Source organism: Haemorhous mexicanus, chromosome 13 (assembly GCF_027477595.1).
Source record: "Haemorhous mexicanus isolate bHaeMex1 chromosome 13, bHaeMex1.pri, whole genome shotgun sequence".
Taxonomy (NCBI): Eukaryota; Metazoa; Chordata; class Aves; order Passeriformes; family Fringillidae; genus Haemorhous; species Haemorhous mexicanus.
In genome coordinates, this window is record NC_082353.1 from 8,850,068 (window position 1) to 8,871,561 (window position 21,494).

A 21,494-nucleotide genomic window follows, 5' to 3' on the forward strand; every position below is an offset into this window, starting at 1 on the left:
GAGCAGCAGCCACAGGCGCAGCCCCAGGCGCAGCCCCAGGCGCAGCCCCAGGCGCAGCCCCAGGCGCAGCCCCAGGCGCAGCCACAGGCGCAGCCACGCAGCTCGGGGCCGGCCGCGGGGAGGCTGCTGAAGGCTGCAGCTTGTGGTGTGCCTGCAGATCCACACAGAAACCCCGCACTGCTGCCCGGGGCTCTTCAGGGACCACACCGGCTCTTGCTATGGCTTCCCGCTCAGCTTTTGATTCATCAGTCAGTAGTGCTGGGTACTGTTCTCCCTGATTCCTGATACTGTGTCCCTGGGGTAGATTCAGGAATTCCACAGTTTCCAAGCCCTCTCAATTTACCAGCCCCGTTCCCTCCACGCAGGAGGAGCTCTCAGCTCACTGACGTTTTTGATCACATGGCCCTTAGTAGTCCACAAGCCAGAACACTCTCAACAGAACTCTAAAAAACAGGAAAAGCATCGGTGTCTTTTCTACCCTTAGCTATTCTCAAGTCTGCCAAAAATAATTAAAGTCCAGCAGTATTTAGGCTTTTCTTCAAATGTTATTTTTTAAATACCTAGCATAAATTTTTAGGTGGCTAAATCCTCTAGATGATGTTATCACCACAGCAGGCAAACCAGAGTACATGTTCTCTCCCTCAGGAAAGGTTAAAGCTGCTGCACAGAAAATCTGTTACAGGGCTTTTCTTCTGAGCAGTTTGGGAATCAGGTACCCCAGCAATGCAGAAATAAAGGGCCTACAGCTGGTGCTGCACAGATCCTGCCTCACATGCTACAGGTCTCTCACCCACAGGCCACATTTAAACTGTGTCTCTGTGCCACCTCTCAGACCTGCAAGATTGGCCAGCTTTAGGTCTCTCAGGTCTTTCCTCATCCATTTGCATCCCTAGTTTTCTTTTCCTATATAGCAATAGTTTCTTAGCTCCATCTCCATGTTTTCCTTGTAAAGCACTGAAGCAAAAGAGTTCCAATTCTCTTCTAAATTTTACATCGTCAAAACAAAACATTATTCACATGAACAACTTCAAAAATATATTATCCATTCTTTATTTTTACTGTGTTAACAACCCATTCCAATACAGCAGTCCATTCTCAAAACAGAGAACAAGCTCCTCAGCTCTCAATATACATTTTGACATGATCTGGAAGTGGGAAATCTGAATTTTTTTTCAATGTGACTAAACCATTTAATGAGTCATCCTTTCATTATCCAGCAAATCCTTTCATGATCCTCTCATGCTCTAACCTTTCACAGACTTCAGGATTGCACATCCTCAGCACAGGACTCCTTAAACCTGATTTTGCTTTCTTATCATTCACAGAATCTTAATTCAAAGTTCATGCCTCTGCTCAGAAGCAACAGTCCCCAAGAAAGCTTCTAGGTTTTGCAAACTTTAAAATAAAAAAATTAAAATTCATACCTTGAGCTTGGTTTGGTATTCACACAAGACTCTCCTCAGGAGCTCCCCAAAACTGCACTGTCCAGGTGCTGATAGTTTAACGAGCACATAATGAACTTCACCTGTTACCACAGTGATTGCCACCCCACCCTACCTCCCCTTAAAGGGGAAGTTTGCCATTCAGGGATCATTTTGGCAAAAGCCCAACATGTTGAATGCTATAAGGTCAAGAAAACTGCCTCTGATTTACAAAGTTTAGAGAGCAAAAGTATGTGTTAATAGCACAAAAAAAAAAAAAAAAAAAGGAGTTGTTTTAGTTAGCAGAAGTGTGTGCTCAGCAGAAGCCTAGGTAGAGTTAATTTCAGTACTCTAGAAAACAAGTCCCTAACTGCATAGCTTTGTGTGAATTCCTTCAGCACAGAAAAGCCAGCAGAGAAAAAACACACACAGAGCATCTCACAGAGGTGTGACAGCACAGACAGTACAGGATAAGGGCAAGGATACCAAACAGCATGCAAGTGGCAATTTATGTTTCATGAAACAGCAAAAGGAAAGGCAATACAATTCTGAGGCTGCTTGTCCTTGAGCAGTACAAACTGCAGTAATGGGAGGGCTGATGGAAAGATGCAGCTGGACAAGCAGGTGGCAGCATGGAAAGCACTGATCTGAGAGATGAGCTGCACCCACACGAGATCACTCCTCTGGCCTGTGAGTCAGAGCCACGTGCCGAACAGAAATAGACACAGCTGAGATCCACTGGGTCGTCAACAGGGATGCTGAGGGATCAATAAAAATGGCTGAAAACAAGCCAAAGAATTGTGCTGACAAAGGCAAGTGATGGTGAGAAGCTGGGAGGATGAAGAAGGAGCACAGGCAAGAGAGGAGGAAAAAAACCCTAAGTATGAAAAGAAGGTACAAAGGTGAGAAGGCCTGGAAATGACAAAGACCTGGACAGTCTGAAATCAAATCAGGAAATAAGGAAAGACTCAGGAGAGCAGTCATGGCAAAACTACAAAGATATTGAGGTCTCTGTGAGGTATTCAAAGGACTGAGGCACGGTAGAAGGTGCACAGCTGGTATTTAGATGGAGTTCCAGAAAGCAAGGTAAGATAGCAGTGGCAGGAAGATGCATGACACATGGCAGGAGTCAAACACAGACACACAGAGCAGAATGTCATTGGAAAGGGAATGGGTGGCGCAGGGAGGCAGAATATTGGGTTTAGTGACAGCAGGTAAGCCTAAGGAGAAAAGGGAAGAACAGCTGATGAGAAGCCAATGGACAATGAGAACCAGAAGGCTGCAAGAGGAAAGGGTTCAGGAAAGAGCAAGAGATGACCTACTCAAAAAATATCACAAGTAGCTTAGCAGCAGTTCCATTTGTCCAACTGCAGTGCCAGGGTATGGACTGTGCCACAGGGACTGCCCAGGAGGGCTTGTGGAGCACTTGGGAGAGAGTTCCTGCCTGCTAGGGAAGTGCTGCCTGCACTCAAGAAGTGACTGAGACCTTCCTCCCACATTTTCATTCCATGCAGCCTTTTCAATGTCTTGCAGCTGGAGCAGCCTTGGTTTCCAAAGACATCATTCCTGCAGGAACATCCAGGGACAGCCCTGCACACACAGCTGTGGCAACATCTTGGAAAACAGGTTGCCAGCCTATACAAGGAATCTCTGAGGTTTGTTATAAGGAACTGAACTCAAATTAGGCTCAGAAAATCCTAGTCCACAGTGAAAATACCATTGTGAAATACTTTTCAGATGTGTTCCTTACTTTAAAATTCATATTTTCATATTCATGGTCATGTAAGGAAGGTTGTTTTTTTTGTCTTCAAATAACAGCCAAAACTTAAAAATACACACAACACTTCCTCCAAGAAAACCAGAGGGTGGATCTCTTAATTTACAGTATTGGACTATGAAAAACAGTACATCCCAAGTATGAACACAGTGTATAAAAATACAGAAAAACATAAAAATCTTTAATAAAAATAAAGTCTTCAGATGAACTTGATCTCTTGATGTGCTTTGCCATAATAACCAAACACCAAACAGCAGAGCCCCTTAAAGCCCAAACAGAATTTGAGTTACAAAATAACTTTAAATTTTTTCCTATTTACAACATAAGGGCAGCAAGTGTTATTTTAAGGTGCAGGCAGAGAAGCAAGTTCTCATGTGGTAAGAAGTTACCTTACAGCCTAAAGATTTACTGTAACTCTCTGGGCAGGTATTTTCACCATACCATGAAAGGTAATATTAAATAGGTAAAAGAAGTAGCTCATTTATCCAAGACAAGAGCTTTCATACGTGTGAGCAGTTCACAGGCACCTCAGCTTTCTTTATGGACATGTTTTGTGCCAAAGCCCTTTGCAATCACATTTCTGCACAAAAGAAACTTTCTTTTATAGCTGATCCATCCTAGTCTGCAAAACTGTATTAGAGAGCTTACTTTGCTAAAGCTGAGAACTGTGGGGCATTCCACAAGAATTAACTGCCCCAAGTGTTCAAAAAACAGTCCCCAAAGAAGACTGATAAATAATTGTGACATGTGTATTTATGATGTCTACACTGAACCCTTTCTGGAGCTGTCATGTGAAAATTTTAAGAAAAAACTGACTATATGAAGCATTCTCAATATTCAGGTTTGGGTTTCAAGAAGTACTGCATAAAGTTCACAGCTCATCCACAGACACCCTTCCATGCATTCAGTCTTCTGCTGAAAAATAATCTTCATCTCTCACTTCTCTGTACTGCATTGAGGCCTCCCCCTCTGGTTCAAACCTGAGCATTTTTATATTCAGTCTCTCTGCAAGCTTCTGTGCTGCAAGCTTGGCTTGCATTTCCTATGTTAGAAAAAAAGGACACAGGTTAGAAAAAGTGTTCTTTGTCATTCTCATTAATAAACTAATATACTAAAATATAAGCTAAAAATAACAATAATAATAACAATAGCAGTAATTCCAAAGTGGGCTTAATTAAAAGTTTTTGCAACTAGCAAAGAAATTTCAGGTTTCTTTTCACACTTATACATAACTATGCTATTAATATTTGACTCTTTTTAATGAGAGTTGAAATTCTCCATGTGGCAGCCCCCACCTGTGATACAGGAGTGTCAGTTTTAATAGAACACTTCTACAATAGTGTCTAATTTAAACATTAGCCTGACACTACCTGGAAAGTCAAAATCCATTACAACAGAATTTGCAGAACCTCAGAACCTGGATTCTTCAGACACAGCATAAATAAAGGCAAATGTAGATACTTGCATATTTTAAGAACAACAAATATTGCTAGGCCTTCATTTATGCAAGGACAAAAGCTCTGTCATCACTAATAGGGAAGGTGTACATTTAAATTTCTAGTCAGAGGTGAAGTGAGTACAATAAGGTCAGCATATTAACCCACACTGCTTTTTTAATGTGGGACTACCGCTTTCAGAGAGCAATAATACATTCTTTAATTATATCACTAAAAGAATCAAATACAAGATAAAGTGCCTTTCCTCAAAGTCTTCCCATCTCAATTCACCTTTACGAAAAGATCCCTTTATCTTTTCTGTTTTGGGAGTGATCCTGTTTATATAATTTTCAGACCAGATTGTAAATTCATACCTCATAAGCCTCTTTTTGCTGTATCTGAATTGCTATGGATTCCTCTATGGATAACAGCTTGGCAGGGGAGTGGTGGAGTGGTGGCAGTCGAGCTGCTGTGATGTCATCCAAATGTTTCCTATCTCTGAGTCTTCTCTCTTCTGGAGGAACTGGAGAGCCAAATCCCCCCGGTGATCGACTGCATGAGGAACCATGAGATGATCCACTCTGCTCTCCTGATAGTCTGGAAGACATAAAACACCTATGCTGTGATCCAAAGTTGCATCACAAGGTTGAACAACTCCAGTTTCAAAACTTAGTTTTAACACCTAAGAGCTGAAAATAAATCTGAAGTGCTATGGAAACACAAACAAATAAAAAGTAAACAGCACTCAGAGAAAACAGAACTGTTTCTCTGCAGAGAGACAGTATCAAAAGTTACTCCTGACAATGAACCAAACTGGTTTGCTGATTTATTAGCAAACTGAAGTAGCAATGCTGAAGGAGTCACACAAGGCACAAATTGTTACTGCTACCAGAACAGACAATGGAAACTGTAATTTTCCTTTAAGTGCAGAAAAAGCAAAACACTTCCAGCTATTCAAGTTCTACATGTTCTAGAACTGATCCAAAAGTTTTACCAATTGTTTAGTGATTTTGCACCTTAAGCTATGAAATTCTATGAAGATTCCTGACAATTGTTTCAGATGCGTAGAATGAAACCACTGCTCAGCACTGAGATTCTGTGGCACTTAAAGCTACAGAGCCAACATATGAACCTTGTGTGTCATGAGACTTTAAATCTCTTTAATCATCACTAGAAAACAAAGCCATCATGCTTGTTCTATACCTTTCCCATTTTATGCACATACAAAAGGTTTTTCTATGTCCCAATACTCACGCGTTTGTTTTAAATTTGGGTTTTTTTATGATTGGATTCTTGGCTCTGGCCTCTAGAACTTCAATATAATGTGGTGTCTTGGGATGATGGCTTCCAAATACATTGCCCTTGTGTTTTGCCACGTCCTGCTCTTTTTCCAATATTTTTTCACTGTTTTCCCCATCTGCAATTGTAACTCTTTGAAAGGCATCAACCAAGGCTTTACTACTGTCCAAAGCAGCTGTACTTTCTGTCCCATCCTCAGTATTGCTCTGGGACACTTGCTGATCGTTGTTCAGGTGATTGCTTGCGGCTGACTTGGAGACATCTTCACAAAAACTATTCTGATCCTTTGTAACAGTCTTTACTTTATTATTTTTCCTCTGAGTCCTTTGATTTTCCAAAGGTGTATTTGTGGTATCTTCTTCAATACATTCTGCCTCCTGCCTTTCAGCAGAAGTGACAGAAATGTCCTTAGAGTTTTCATTAATGACTGAGGAATCTGCACTGTTCACTGTGTCCTCAGTTAGGACAGCTTCCCATTTGCCTGTGTTAATCTCCTCCTGTTTTGCCTGAAACTCCAACCTGACAGCAGATAACAGCTCAGCTGTCCGGGCTACTTCTTCCTCTTGGGAAATGGCAAGCTTCAGCTTTTCAGCAAAATCAGAGATCTTCTTACCCTTATCTGGAAGCCTAGCAATGAACTTCCTAAAACAAACAAACAAAAAATTATTCTAAACAATCCTATTTCAACCTGAGATACAGAAGTTTTATTAGAGTGGCTAAATGGGGCAGGTTTCACAGTGCAACATCAGCTTCCTATTTACATACTAAACTTCTGAAACACAGCAAGATGCAAAGCACTTGCAGCACCGCACTACCTACGTGTTGTCAGTGAAACATATGAGCCATGAAATGGTTTGGGTTGAAAGGGACCTTAGAAATCACCTCGTTCCACTCCGTGCCGTAGGCAGGGACACCTTCCACCAGGCCAGGCTGCTCAGAGCCCCACACAACCCTGAACACTTGCAGGGACGGGGCAGCCACAGCTTCTGTTCCAGTGCCTCCCCACCCTCACAGGGCATAATTTCTTCCCTCTGTATCTAATCTAAACCTACTCTCTTTCATTTGAACCCCTTCCCTCCCTCGTCCGTCACGACATACTCCTGCAAATGGTTTTGCCCCATCGTTCCTGTAAGCTCCCCTCAGGTTCTGCAAGGCCGCACTTAGGTTACCCCAAAGCCTTCTCTCTTCCAGGCTGAACAATCCCTACTCTCCCAGCCTCCCCTCACAGGACACGTGTCCAACCCTGTGCCCGCGGGCAGCAGAGCCACACGGCCATGTACAGCCTGAGCGCTGCCCGCATCCCCGCCCGCTGGAGCCCGGGGCTACCCGCGCCCTCCCCGGCCCCGCAGGCGCTGAACGGGAGCGGGCGGTTCGTCCTCTGCCGCCTGCAAGGGGACGGGCGAAGTCGGCGGGAAGCCCGGCCCGCTCCTCGGCGCCCGCGCTCCGGCTGCCCTCACCGGTCGGCCAGCAGCCGCTCCTGCCGCCTCAGCATCTCGCGGAGCTCGGGCAGCGCCCGCCCGCGCAGCCCCGGAGCCGCCGCCATGGGCACCCGGCAGAGCCCCGCGGGCCGCCATCTTGCCGGAAGTGACGGCGCGGCGGCGGGGCCCGACTTGCTCGGAAGGCGAAGGCGGCGCGGCTCCGGGACAGCGCTGAGGGAGCTCGGGGGCTGCGGCACCGCGGACCCGCCTCCATCCTACGAGAACTGCATCAGCAGCTGGGAACGCTGCGGTGTGTGCCCTGCACGGCGCGTGTGACACGTGCGGAGCGGCGCTGAAAGCCTGTGGGTTTGAGTTTGAGAGCAATTTGACACCTTTTAGCAATTTTTTGGGTCAGCACTGCGGCAGACTCTGACTTTTCCCCCTCCCCGGAGACCAATCTGGTACTCTGTCGAAGTTTTTCGACATCTTTTATCTGTTGCGCACTACCTGGATCATCTGTGGAAAATCCACAGGGGAGTTTTGCCTAAGATTCAGGGAAATCCTTGAGTTTTTCCCAGCAGGAGATCCCCCGCAGTTCCAGGACAGGAGTTCATTGAATTGTTCATTGAACCTCTGGTACACAGGTTTAGGACACGCACCTGTGTCACATCTGTGCGTCTTGCAAGAAGGAACGCTTGATCCTGCAGGTAGGAGAGAGTGGGGAACACGGCACGGGAACCGCTCCTGCCAGCGGGAAATGACAGTCTAGAAGGAATAAACTCATTAGACTGCTCTCACAAAATGTTAGCTGCTTTGTGACACATGCAGAAAAGCAATGCCCGTGTTTACAGTGGATTCAATTTATGTGCTCAACTGCATAATCACAGAAAAAAGTAGAGCAAAAAATGAAGAGAATAAATTGTTAATAACATGGCTTCTGGGAATCACACCTGATCATTCTGTACCTCACTTGGAATACTGTTCACTAAGTCTGTATTTGTCCAAGTTCACTGGAAAGGAATATTGTTCATCTTTACAGTTTGGGAGTGTTAAATTTTGGAATAACACTGTCTGTTTACAGGTAGCCCACAGCTCCAGAATGATGAACAAGCAGCTGAAATTTGGAAGGTGCTGGAACAAATATAGTCTTGGTTGTGAACAAGAGGGCAGTATCTAGACACCGTGCAACAGAGACAGCATCAACTTCAGTGCAAACTTGAAGAAGGAAATATAGATGTAGTAATTAAATATTATTTCTGCAAGAAAAGTTGCTATTTTCTGCTTTCTTCAATTTTATAAAATGTAACTTTTCATTAGGAAAAGGAGCAAAAGAAACTTTAGATTGTAGGGGTTTTGGGGGTGGGGCAGGAACTACCTTTATAGTTTCTCTGCTCAGGAATATTGAGGAGGAGAAGAAACAAGTTCCACATACAATGTAAATCACCTCCAAAATAACAAGAAAAAAATGGTATGAGTATTTGGAATTAAATTACTTTTATTTCATTCAGGAAAAAACTCATTTATCAGCATGATGCACCTTTGAGTATTTGGAATTAAATTAATTTTATTTCATTCAGGAAAAAAACTCATTTCTTATCAGCATGATGCACTTTGTAATAATTCATTTTATTTTCCTTAAAAAAAACAACTCCTCCCTTAAACTGATTTCTCAAAAAAAGTCCCAAACACTTCAAAAGCAAATCTATCTGTATTTATACCTATCAATGTACTGGGAAGCAACCATCAGATCATTGCACTGCCTACTTACCACATGCCTTTACAGAATATTGTAACTTCACAGATGTTCACTTCTATGTATTTCTCTTTAAATCAACAAGTCCCTTTTTCTTTTGAAAATATTCACATACCTTGAGTTGTAAATGGCTGCTGTGTCCTTCTTTTCTTGTGCTCCTTCCATGTTGTGCTTGAGGCAGGGCTGGAAGGGCCTTAACTCAGGTCTCTCCTGCACTTTTCTTCTTTTACACATGCAAATAGCCCCAGGGGCTGAACAAGAATGAAGTAAAATGTAAGTGGAATGAAACTCTCAGCATGTACATCTCCGTTCTGTGGAGCAGGGATTTCCTGTGCAGAACTACAGACTTCATGCACAGAGTACTTAATACTCACCTGTCCATCTGCAGAAATTTTCAAATGTCAAATATTTAAAGCTCTCTGAAAAGCATCTGTATCCAGCTCCCAGAATCCCATGCTGTAGGTTCAGCACCAAGCACTGCCCATCTCAACAAGATTTTATCAGGGCTTGTTGGCAGTCTGAGCTGAATACACATAAATAGGAAAGCATTATTTGAGTTAAAAACTTGACATTTTTCCTGTGAGCATTACAAACCTGTGACACTGTGATTATCGTGTTCGCTCAACCTCTTCTTTAGCTGACATGTAGATTGCTTTATTTTTATAGTCTTAAAAATAAATCTCTGTTATCAGTAAGTGGATATAAACTGTAAATAAAGATGTGCCACAACCATCCCAGTCTCATCCTGCTGAAGCCTGGAGGGCATCATCCCAGATGGATTCAGATGTTATCTGGATGATCTGAAGCTGTTGGGCTTTTTCCCAAGAGCTGTGCTGCCCAGTTTTTGTTTATCCTGTGCAAGTCAATAGTTTTTTATTTCATGAAAGAGTTCATCTACTTTTGTGACTTGGCTTTGAGAGTCTTTAGCCAGGGAGTGCCTTCCTGTTCTCAAGAGCCCGTGTGCCAAAGGAAACACCGACGAGAACATCGAGGCTCTGCAGGAGCCGCTGTCCATTCCCACATGTTTGGAACAAACAAGCTTGTGAACAGTAAGAGTCTGCAATCTTTTAAGGTAGGTTTATTTCCAAAAGACTGTTGACACAACAGAAAAACAAGTTTAAATACAGTGTTTATTGCAATTTATCCTTTTTATGTCCTACATACAGGATGTATTTAAAGCATACAATGTAATACATCATTTGTACAGCATATATGAAAAGGGTATCCCAAAATACTTTCCAGAGTATCTGGAATAATTCACAAAAGAATACTTATCATGGTACAAATGTAGTCATACAATTGACTTACATTTAGTTTACTTTCTGGGACCTTCCTATATGGCTTTTATTGCTGTTTACACATATTTTACTTGTTTCTAATATGATAGTACTAATTAACTCAGTATCAAATGGAGAAAATTTATTCAGAAGTCTTTTCAGTCAGGTTTGTTATTATCTATGCTAGTTTACATAACTGCTCATTTGACTGGAAAGCTCTACATTTTCATGTAACACAATGATATAAATACAGTTCCTCTTCTGTCCTTCACAGTTACCAAATTTGCATCAGTAGTCTGATCAAGTGATAGTCATCCAGCTCACTGCATGTCAAAATGCTCTTAAAATACATCTTTGACTTTTGTCCTTTTTTGGTTTAGAAAAAAATACTGTATTTCATCAAACAGTCTGTTGTATTGCACTAAATAGTTTATTTAGTTGTTTGCACTGGGTGATGGGAAGTTTTTACTGAGTAGGTTCGGTCACGAGAATGGTTTTTCCCCTCCCTCATCACCTGGTCTCCCCCTCACACACTCCCCCTGTTATACACACCTGGTGATCTGTCCCATGGGTGCCCCTCCCCAGTGGCATCCCATTGGCTCCGGTCCTCTCTCCCCCGCCCCCATCCCCTAGGGTGTAAAACCTCCTGTGTGAGAGACCCACGCCCTCTTTTCTACCTGGGTGCCCCCATCACCTGAGTGTCTTGCACCAAGCCAATAAACAAGATACTTGCACCCACGTGGAGAAGAGCCCTCTCGTCTTTTACTTTCGTCTATGCGGATCCGTGTGGGCTAGAGTCTTAAGGTAGCCAGATTTGGACTCGTATAAGGCCCAGGAAAACCATGGAATACCACAACAGTCAAGACAAAATTTACACAGAACACCTTAACAGTAAAAACTTAAGGCCGTGCTGCATTCCTCGTAAAGTCTTGAGCAGATTATCATAATGTTGCAAGTCTCAGAGTTAAAAACAGCTTGCAGCATTTTCAGGAGATGCTCAGGAGTATATTAAAAGGAGAATGAACTACCTTTGAGTCTGTGTCAAAACAGCATTTTGATACTTACCCTGCCCTCTATTACCATTCACTGAGCATCTCACAGTCATCAGGCTCTGTTTTTTGACTTCTGGCCAAAATCAGAAATAAAGGATTTTCACTTTTTTAAACTTGTCAGTTAATGTCTTTAACAGCAACATGCATTTCCTTTTATCTAAAACTACCACCTTCATCCATTCATCTTAAGTTTGAAAGTAATTTTCGCAAAACATGGTCCAGTATTCAAGTCCTGAATTACAAAGGGACTGTTTTGGGCACAGAAATGCTAAAAAACATTCTGTAAGACCTAAAGTTGCATCCCTAATGGACATTAATATACCTGTTGGGATTAGTCTTTTTCTTCAAAAACAGATACTGTCCAGATATTTCCTGTTATCAGCCACTAGATGGAGATAAGATTTCATGGGTACAAAGCTTCATCTTCTTGTGTGTTCAACATTATTATTTTAAATACAACTTTAGTAAGTGTACTTGATTTGAATAGACAGGACTGAATTGCATTAGGCTGGAGATAAAAGCAATCCCTTTGTGAATTTCTGTAGCAAGGGGAGCACCTCCTGGGATTGACACTGCATGCAATATTGATCATACAGAACCTACGTTGTTTGTTTTCTGTTGCAGGTACTTTAATTAGAAAAAAAAAAGGTTCTTCATTCATGTTAACAGAATTTAAATAATATATTCCTACTTCATTTTAAACTCATTAAGAGTGGAAGATCAATAATACCCTATATATATATATATATTTAAATTAGTTCAGTACTAGATACAATCACTCCTGCTGCTACTTTGAAGCCAAAGATAAGATTTTAAGTGGTTTGGACAAAAAAAAAAAAAAAAAAAAAAAAAAAGGTACTCAAAACCCCAAATCCTGATTCAGGATTGCTATTGCTGTTGGAATTGCAAGGATTGCTGCAGGTTGCAGAAGGCAAACTTTTGTTTAATGAAAACTCCTTCCTCGAATGGAAAAGTAAATAAAGCATCAGGGATTTTCCTACATAATTGCTACTGAATGTGTCACCCATGGTCACTCTGTCCCATGACTGAGGAAGTGCAAACCAGTGCCTCAGTCCAACAAAGCAAATTCCATTATAATCTGCTCTATCCCTTACTGTTTTGAGCAGCAAACACAATATTCATCTGCCATGTGTTGAGGGAATTGTTTTAAACAGCCCAGTTCATCTCTCCCTCCCAGACAAAGAGTGCTGGGTACAAAAGAGCTGCTCCCAGGTGAAGAGAGCCCTCAATTGCCCCAGGTCTCTGAGACAGGTGTGAGCCACCCTCACTTTGGACAGCTTCGGAGCTTCCTCACAAACTCCTTCTGCCAGCACAGCTTCAGGGACTGCTCCAGTAGTACTGACAACAGAATACATTAGAGCTTCATTACTTAAACAGAATTACAACACAATTGAAGAAAAAAAACCAACTGTACAGCTATACAAGTCCTTACAGGCATTTGAAATGACACATTGCACTAGACAGCTTCTAGAGAAGCAATATTGCCTGACTGCTGCTTCGCTCAGCCTGCTGCCTCCCTATTCCCTCACAGTTAACATCAGTAGTAACTTCAGGTACTAAGTTACTAAAGAGCTGCTTTCAGGATAAATTTAGCAAGACTCCATGCTGCTGCTCTCCTCTAAACTGATAAAATCTTATCTAACCAAGCTGCAAAGGCGCCAAGATCTGCTCGTATTCGGCAAGCTGGCTGAGCTGGGGTCTCAGGATGTACTGCTCCTTGTGCTGAATTCCAGCACTCTCTTGAACGGCGTGTACGTCCTCACCGGCCTCGGGCTTTCAGGAGCTCTGTTCTCCGAGCCTGTGCTGTTCAGGAGACAAGAGAAAACTTACAGTGTAAAGGTCAGAGTATCACACAGCTGTAATGCCATGGCAGTGAACTTGTGCCCTTGTGTTGATATTGACAGGCTAAAATTAAACTTATCAGTGCATTTGGTATGTTCTATATTTCTTTTCTATAATGCCACAAAGAGAATTTGATAAAAACCATGGCAGATACTGACATGTTTACAGGCCAGCATTTGCTGGTGCTCACAGTGGAAGGCCCAGCAATAAAATTATTGGGATTAAGAGTCCTGCAACAAAAAAAAAGGTAGTGGTATTGCATTTAAATGCAAAATTAATCATTAAGAGTAATTCCATGAAATCTAAAGTGGACAGAGGTGCATTCCTCATAGAGGAAAAAGAGGAAAAATATCAGATAAGTAGGGGCTCTGCTTACATACAGAGGGGCCCAAGAGAGGGCAACAAAGATAGGTTTCTATTGACAGTCTAAGTGAAAAAACAGTGTATTTTAGGTTCCAAAACACATGCCATTAAAATATGCTCCAGGCAGAACTCCAAAATGGGTGTATTTTTAAATTATGAAGGAAATTTTAGTTTGCTTGCTGATTTCATATGCTAATGTACATTCCTTCAAACAATTCAATTTGGAGAGGGTTACAATGAACAAGTTTACTTATTGGTAATAAAAGTAATGTGAAGTGATCCTCCTTATTTTACTGGTTTGTTTCCTGGTTTGTCTTTCCCTGAGGGGCCTTGTGGGGAATCCTAAAGGGCAAGCACAGAGCCCTGCTCCCAGGGCTCAGTGCTCTGCTGCAGGCTCAGGGCAGACAAAGCAGGGGAGAAGGGGAGGCACCACACACAAGCTTTGCAAAGCCGGGCTGGAGAGCCCCTGGCACCACACCAGGCTTTGCAAAGCCAGGCTGCAGAGCCCCTGGCAGCACACCGGGCTTTGCAAAGCCAGGCTGGAGAGCCCCTGGCACCACACCGGGCTTTGCAAAGCCAGGCTGGAGAGCCCCTGGCACCACACCAGGCTTTGCAAAGCCAGGCTGGAGAGCCCCTGGCACCACACACAAGCTTTGCAAAGCCAGGCTGCAGAGCCCCTGGCACCACACCAAGCTTTGCAAAGCCAGGCTGGAGAGCCCCTGGCAGCACACCGGGCTTTGCAAAGCCAGGCTGCAGAGCCCCTGGCACCACACCAGGCTTTGCAAAGCCAGGCTGCAGAGCCCCTGGCACCACACCAGGCTTTGCAAAGCCAGGCTGGAGAGCTCCTGGCACCACACCGGGCTTTGCAAAGCCAGGCTGCAGAGCCCCTGGCACCAGCGTTCCTGTGCAGCAGTGGCAATGTCATGGCACTGTTCACCTGGCAATCCTCCACCCAGGGCCAGGAGATGTCCAGAACTGTCCAGCCCTCCCCTGGGGGTGTTCCCTGCTCTCCAGGGGTCCCGGTCACATCCAGGCACAGAGTGAAGTGTGCCCGAAGCCAGTGCTGAGTGGCTTGGGCAGAGCTGTCCCGTGCCTGCAGCGCTGCCAGCGTCACTCTGCACCAGAACCTGCCACACCTCACAGTCCCCTCTCTGGCTTCTCCACTTGAATTGCATTGCTGGCAATAACTACTCCCCACGAGTTTGCAGTATGTTTGCATCTTTTAAGAAAAAAATAAATCCTAAACCATAAATCACTGATGTAAATTGCACCTATGAGTGAAGTGCTCTTTTAAAACTCCAACAGTTCATTAGCAAAATGGTTCACTAATACAGCACTGATAATGGACATTATGAGGAATTTTCCTACAAACAAGCAGAAAAAGTAAATACCTGTATGGAAGATCACATTCTACACCAGTATCTCTGGTCTCTATATTGGTCTTTTGTTGGTTTTCCATTAAGTAGTCCAGTTTATCTTGCAATTCTTTATTCTGGGAAACAGTAATTTTCATCACAAGTTTATTTTATTTATGGTAATTAAACAAGGAAATAAAATTGCACAGTGCCCTTTCCCTAAAAGAAACAGTGTAAAAGTATGTATTGATAAAATAAAGGAATCCTTAATTCTGGAAAGAATATAAATTAAACCAAGAGTTTTATTCAGAAGCTTCTGGTCTAAGTCATTGTAAAACCATTAGAAAACTGTAAGTTAAGAAACTTGGAGTGAATATTGAGACTTTATTACACACACTTCTGACTGTATGACTGGTGTCATATGTTTAATTTCCATTTGAAGAACAGCAAATACATATACTAATTGTACATCCAGATAGCACTGGATGACATTGGTTCAAATTAAATTTGGTTTCATAAAATAATCACAATAATGTAAATTTAAAATGTAATGCCTTACCTCACATTCTAAGAAAGAGATTTTGTCTAAAAGCTGTATTATAAATAATTCCTTTTCTTTTACTTTCTTCCTTAGCATTTCAATCTATGAAGAAAAACAAAGACATTTAGTCTGATGGGGATGGGAAAAGGAAGAAAAGGATCTAGGTATCACAGGAAGAAAACTTATTTAATATTATTGTTCAGAAACAACTGAATACCTGTAAGTGTTCACAAACTGCTTTAATCCCTGGATTAGCTACCAGATTTAGTGGACTTTTACCAAAGTGAATTCATTTTGCAGAACAGCTAAACTGAAATCAAGGAACACTCAGAACACATTCATTTTTTTCTGGCAGTCATTGCAAGAATGACCATTTCTGAATACTCTGGTCAAATTTTCAATGCATTTTCACCAGTCACTTTTTAACTCTGTATATTACAATCTCTGCCAAAGGAAAAGGATAAAATACTCAAGGCACAATTGTGAAAACAATACTCTCCCAAAAATTTACTGCTATAAATGATAAAATATTTAAACAAAAACATACAGAACTGAGAAAAAAAAGAAGCAAAACAAATACACATATTGAACTGAAAAATGAAAAGCTGTAACACCAACTGAACTTTAATTTAGTCTCCATGACTTTCAGGTATCACATGTCACTGACACAATGATCAGTAGTTACTTGGAAAAGCTAAAACATAAAGGCCATACAGTGTTTTCAGCTGAACAGTTACAGAATACAGGAGTGATCATCATCCATCTTTCTCTAAATCAGGTCTTTCCTTTTTTTCCTCTTTTAAAGTCCATAGAAAAACTACCCATGTCATCTAAAGCTATTATCATTTCAGTTTTCAACTCACAGAAACACAAAGCTTGTAGCATTTTCAGAGAATCTTAGAACATACCTTGATCTTCATATTTAATCACAACTTTGTTTAATGTGTGACTGAATTAAGTCAGTTATGTTTTCCCCGGTTCAGTAGCTTCAGTCCTGCCAATAAACTCTACTTTAGAAAAGATAAACTGTTCTCTTCGGACTTTCAAGTGGTTCTTCTCTATTAATATTCTCCTACTATGCACATAAGGAAATATTACTAACACCAATAATCAGTGCCACACAAAGAAGCCCAAAGCCAAGCACAGCTGTGTGATCACACTGGCACTCAGCCATTCTTGCTTGTTTTTGAAAATAACTCCATCAGCTGCCTAGGCTGGTTTTTACATCAAACACAAAATATTTCTGTTTCCAAATAAGTGATCAAACTATCTGTCATCCAAAAGCAAGACAACTTTTGTGTTTCACATACATTTACCTTAACTTACATTCATTCTATGATAGAAAGATCCTAAGATGTGAAATAAACTGACAGTAACCAGTATGTTCACCAGTATCATGTACAAATAGATTTTGTGTAAGTTAAAATTAAAGTTCTGCTTATTTTTCACATTGGCTACAGAAAGACAGCTCCCTACGGATGTTTTTGAGTTATTTTAATTAGAAAAGTCTGAAGGCAAAGATAAGCATGGACATCTTAAAATCTAACAGAGAATACAAAAAGGAAGACTTTGAGAAACAGCTTCCTCCCCTTTCCAAACACAGAACTGACCTCCAAAGAGACATTTTGTATTTTGGTGAGGATGCTCTAGGGAGCAGCAGACTGAAGCATACCCAACAGTACCTCCAGGCTCTCTGTAACATGTTTACACAGTACCAGACAGAACCCATTAAAACCATGCCCTTGCCCCAGAATACACCAGATTTTTAAAATCAGCTTCTCTTTTTTTTCTGCAGAGAATATTGTACTTATCAAGCTCTGTGTCTCAGTCTAGCAGTCAGACAGAATGGTGTGGTTAGACCATGCAGGTTACAGAACGATCGGGCTGTGAATTGTGTAATCTATATAAAGCCTTTTGGTGGATCTTTAAACATTAGGAACTCAGACACAGCCACACATCCCAAATGCATTTCAGGAGAAATAAATGCAGCAGTGAGGCTGCATTTGAGGTGCTAAAATGAGAGGCTGTTTCAGCACCAGGAAAAATGTCCTGCAGTTCTGCTCCCTGGGCACAGCAGAGCCCCCTATGAGGCCACTGCAGAAGGAAAGCAGGCTCAGAATGGAGCAGGAATTCTGCACCCCCAGAGACATGGCCAAACAGCTGCCCCAGCAGCTACTGCAGGCCAAGGGCTGAAACTTATGTCCTGACACAGATGACACATCCCAGCACAATAATTTCCTATAAAAATAAGTTTATTTACTGAATAAGGACATGAGTACACATCATCTTATGCCATTAACATCAGGAACGAAAAAGCTGATTTCATTAATCCTTGAGACAGTATGTCGCAGGGAACCAGGAAAAACAGGAATAACTCTAAGAGATTATATTAATATATTATTATATTAAATTTTAAAAACCCACAAATCCACATCTTGAGAATTTCTTTCTTTCTAGAAGCTGCATAAAGCAAGGGAACATCTAGCAGGTGTCAGAGCAATAGATTTTGGCTTTGGGTTGAATACAAGATAAGGAGGAGAAGAGGAGAAGCAAGATGGGTCAAACACAACACTCAACTCCAGGCCTGAGTGGTGGCCACAACGGTCAGAAACAAATCAGTGCAAGCCAAAGACTCCCAAATTCCATGGACTGACTCTCGTATCCAAATAAATTCTGGACTGACTTCAGGATAAAATTATCATCAAGATGTTCCTATGTTTTCTTTGGTCAATGCTCACGGTCTACAATCTGCCTCATCCTTGCTGTGTCTGCAGACTTCAGGAGTTTCTGCTCACTGAACTCAGCAACTTGCTCCCAAGCCTGGCTTTTGCACAACTACCCTCTCAGATTTCTTCATAATTTTCTACAAGCACTATTCAGGTACATCCTTCAGGCTCTCTCTGCCAGCCTTCTCCAGAAATGTCCAGACCGACTTTCCCTAGCCCTTAATTCTTGACCTGACATTGTTAAGACTCCACATTTCTACCTGTATTTCTATAACCTTCCTGTCCACATTAGGCACTCAGAACTGGCAACCTACTTGGGGCATGCCATGCTCTGAGCCCTTCAGCCACCCCACCTCAATCCCTGGCACTTTGCTGCCAGGCAGGGAAAGGGCACCGAATCTCTCCCCATCCTGGCACGATCCATGAAGTTCACTGCCAGTGCTGCTGGGTGTGCAGCTTGCCTTTCACATACCCACTGCAATTTCCAATGGTCTGAATCAGCATGCAAGGTCCAACATGGAATGTGAATCATCCTGAATTTATCCTCTGACTCAGGATTAATATGGTCACTGACTTCTTTTTTAGATCTCTCATCCTTGTTTCTGCCCTACTGCTGTCACCACCTCTGCTTTTGCCCCCTTCAGAAAACTTTTCTCGAACTGCCTCAGATTGTCACTTTTTCTTGCTGCATCTCCCAGAAAATTCAATTCTTCTTGTCCATCCCATCGATGAAGATCTCTTTCTTTCTCATTTCTGCTCCTTACAGATTCTCCAAATACCAAATAATTGTCACAGTACTTGAATGGGCTGTGTAAATACTAAACTTTGCTTCCCTAAGATGGAAAGTGAGATGAAAGAGTCAACAGCATTAAACCGATCTCATGGACAGAATACCTAAGAACAGTCAAGAGAAGAGTTGGAGAACTGCAAGACCTAAAAGGAAGAGTCTGTAAAGAAATGCTGGATATGTGACTAATGGTATTAGAATGAAAAGTCAACAGAATTACAAAGCTATTAAAGCAGAAGGAAAAAGCATCTTGAGAGAAAACTAAAATTGTATTTAAATGTAGAGCCTTTATAAAGAAAGCCTGAAATAGGAAACTGTTTTATTCTATGTAACTCAGATACAGATTTGGAGACATTAAACTATACAGTGATCTCCTGCATTGGAACAGATCCAGCTATTAGGAAAACTCCGTCACCATTTACCACTTAATAGTATTATCCATTCCTTTAAAATATTTACCAACACATAGTTTTAATATATATAAGTATCATATTATTCAAGTATACCTATATTTTCCTTATTCATCCACCATTAATGTACTGGGCATCAGTAACACCAACACAGAGACATGAACAAATTAGTCAGAAATATGACTGCACAGGACAAACAGACACTACACAGCATGCACAAAACAAGACAGACAAGACATTGCAACATCAGCCTGAGCTCGCAGAGCTAACTGCTGTACAAGGAGAACAGGATTTTCCTCGGTCCTGTATTTCACTGGACCTTAACTGGTATTTATGGAGGCTAGACAAGAGTTCAAACTTTTTCAGGGAGCATAATGCAGTGAATAGGAATGAGCACCTTTGCCTTTTAATCCTCCTTAAATCACATGAACAACTTATCCACTTAAACTTACACTTTTTAAACCTCACATTGCATTTACAGAAGAAGTAACAACTGATTTAGATTAATGCACCAACGTAGAGACCTTCCTAAATGAATGAGCACTATGAACACATTATCCAGTGGTTGATGTCCATGTATTGCTAAAGCAGGGGCTGACATGTCCTAATGAGTTACAGACATTGGCTCATTGTCTGCACATCAACCCACCTCGTTAAGCATTACCTTAGTAATGGGCAAGTTTCTAATTTATGACTTGGCCTGGCAATTCCCAGCTGAAAGTGCTGATGTGGTGCATATATAAACCCTCTCACCAAACACCAGCAGTGGTTCTACTTCTGCCAACAGATAAGCATTGTACTGCTTGCTCAAGTCCACTGAGGATTGCCGAACACTTGTACTGGCAAGGGGGGGAGGAGGGTGTGGGAAGTTATTAATGTTCTGTCCTTTGTCTTCTTCCTCCAAGATCCCAAGGTGTGTTTCTCTTTCTACATTTCTTGTTCTGCATTTCTGTTGTTGTTTTGCTTTTATGGTAGGTACTATGCAATGCAGATTTTGGTTAATAAAAGTTTGGCATCTGTTGTTGGTAATTCCATCTTCTCCTTCTCTGTGGCTTCTCTTGCATGACCTTGAAACTGTTCTTCCATATTAAAAGAGGGAAATTTCACTATATATCTGAAGTTGGAGTGTCTTGATACAGATGTTTTCAGATGTTTAAGTCTTTTTTGGAAAAAATTCTTCTTTTTATACCCCGTTTGTGCAATACAAAGTATCTTCTGTATTTGGGATATCATTTGCTCATTAGCACTGTGTCCTTTCATGCAAGCATCCTCCCCGACAGAACAGGAGACAGCTTCTCCCTGGTGTCTGGTCACCATTTATTATCCAACGAATCTGAGACTAAAGCTGGAGAACAGCTCATGGGCCATGACCTAGAGACAGTTCAATTCAGTAGTTAGGGGAATTTCATGTGAAATCTAAGTTCTGTAGATAATTTCTTGGCATGAGATCAAATATCCTTTTTTCTTCAGATCCCTTCAGAACAGCTTCCTATATCTGCATCAACCCCCTTGCCTTGCTTATAAAATGTAAATGCTAATTTCCTTCCCTCCTCTGCTTCTCAACAATGAAACAACATTACATATAAAATAAGCTTACTGTGCAATGAAATTGCAATCCATTTCAAAGTCAATTGCATAAATCTCAAAACTAAACCTCTCTTAAATCTCTCCAGGTTTGTAATTGAGATCAAGCCACAAAATAATTATATTGCTAATTTAAAATCTATGTTTTGTATTTCATTTATCTTACATGAAAGTCTCATTTCCTGCAGTGGCACAGACAGGATGAACTGGTTGACCCATCAGACAGATATCTAGAAGAGAAGCTTTTACCCCTCTCACAGAACAAGAGCAATTTCAGTCCAGAAGGGAGCAGTGTGGTAGCAGCTTCCCATGCCCTCCCCTGGTGCCTCTGTGCCTGCATCTCTCCCATCTCTGCAGGGGAAACTCCTCAGTGGAAGGGCCTGAAGTCTGTGTGCCTCTGCCTTTCACCTGTAAGTCTCCCTGCAAATTCTT

The 21,494-nt window shown here is 41.8% G+C and overlaps 1 protein-coding gene across 3 annotated transcripts in view; it reads right to left on the reverse strand.

Moving 5' to 3' along the window:
* Window positions 1-1,034: 1,034 nt before the first annotated feature.
* The window catches only part of MYZAP (myocardial zonula adherens protein), a 53,411-nt gene continuing 32,951 nt past the window's right edge, over window positions 1,035-21,494 (reverse strand). For 2 of the 3 annotated variants that reach the window (XM_059858285.1, XM_059858284.1), the window contains exons 11-13: window positions 15,574-15,657; window positions 15,051-15,151; window positions 10,167-13,257 (exon numbers count right to left, since the gene is read on the reverse strand). In XM_059858285.1, the coding sequence (XP_059714268.1) occupies window positions 13,155-13,257; window positions 15,051-15,151; window positions 15,574-15,657 (288 nt within the window). In that variant the 3' untranslated portion in view covers window positions 10,167-13,154. Of the gene's footprint in view, window positions 4,241-5,008; window positions 5,232-5,888; window positions 6,576-10,166; window positions 13,258-15,050; window positions 15,152-15,573; window positions 15,658-21,494 lie in introns of those variants that run through there. The other variant, XM_059858286.1, reaches the window with a different exon arrangement.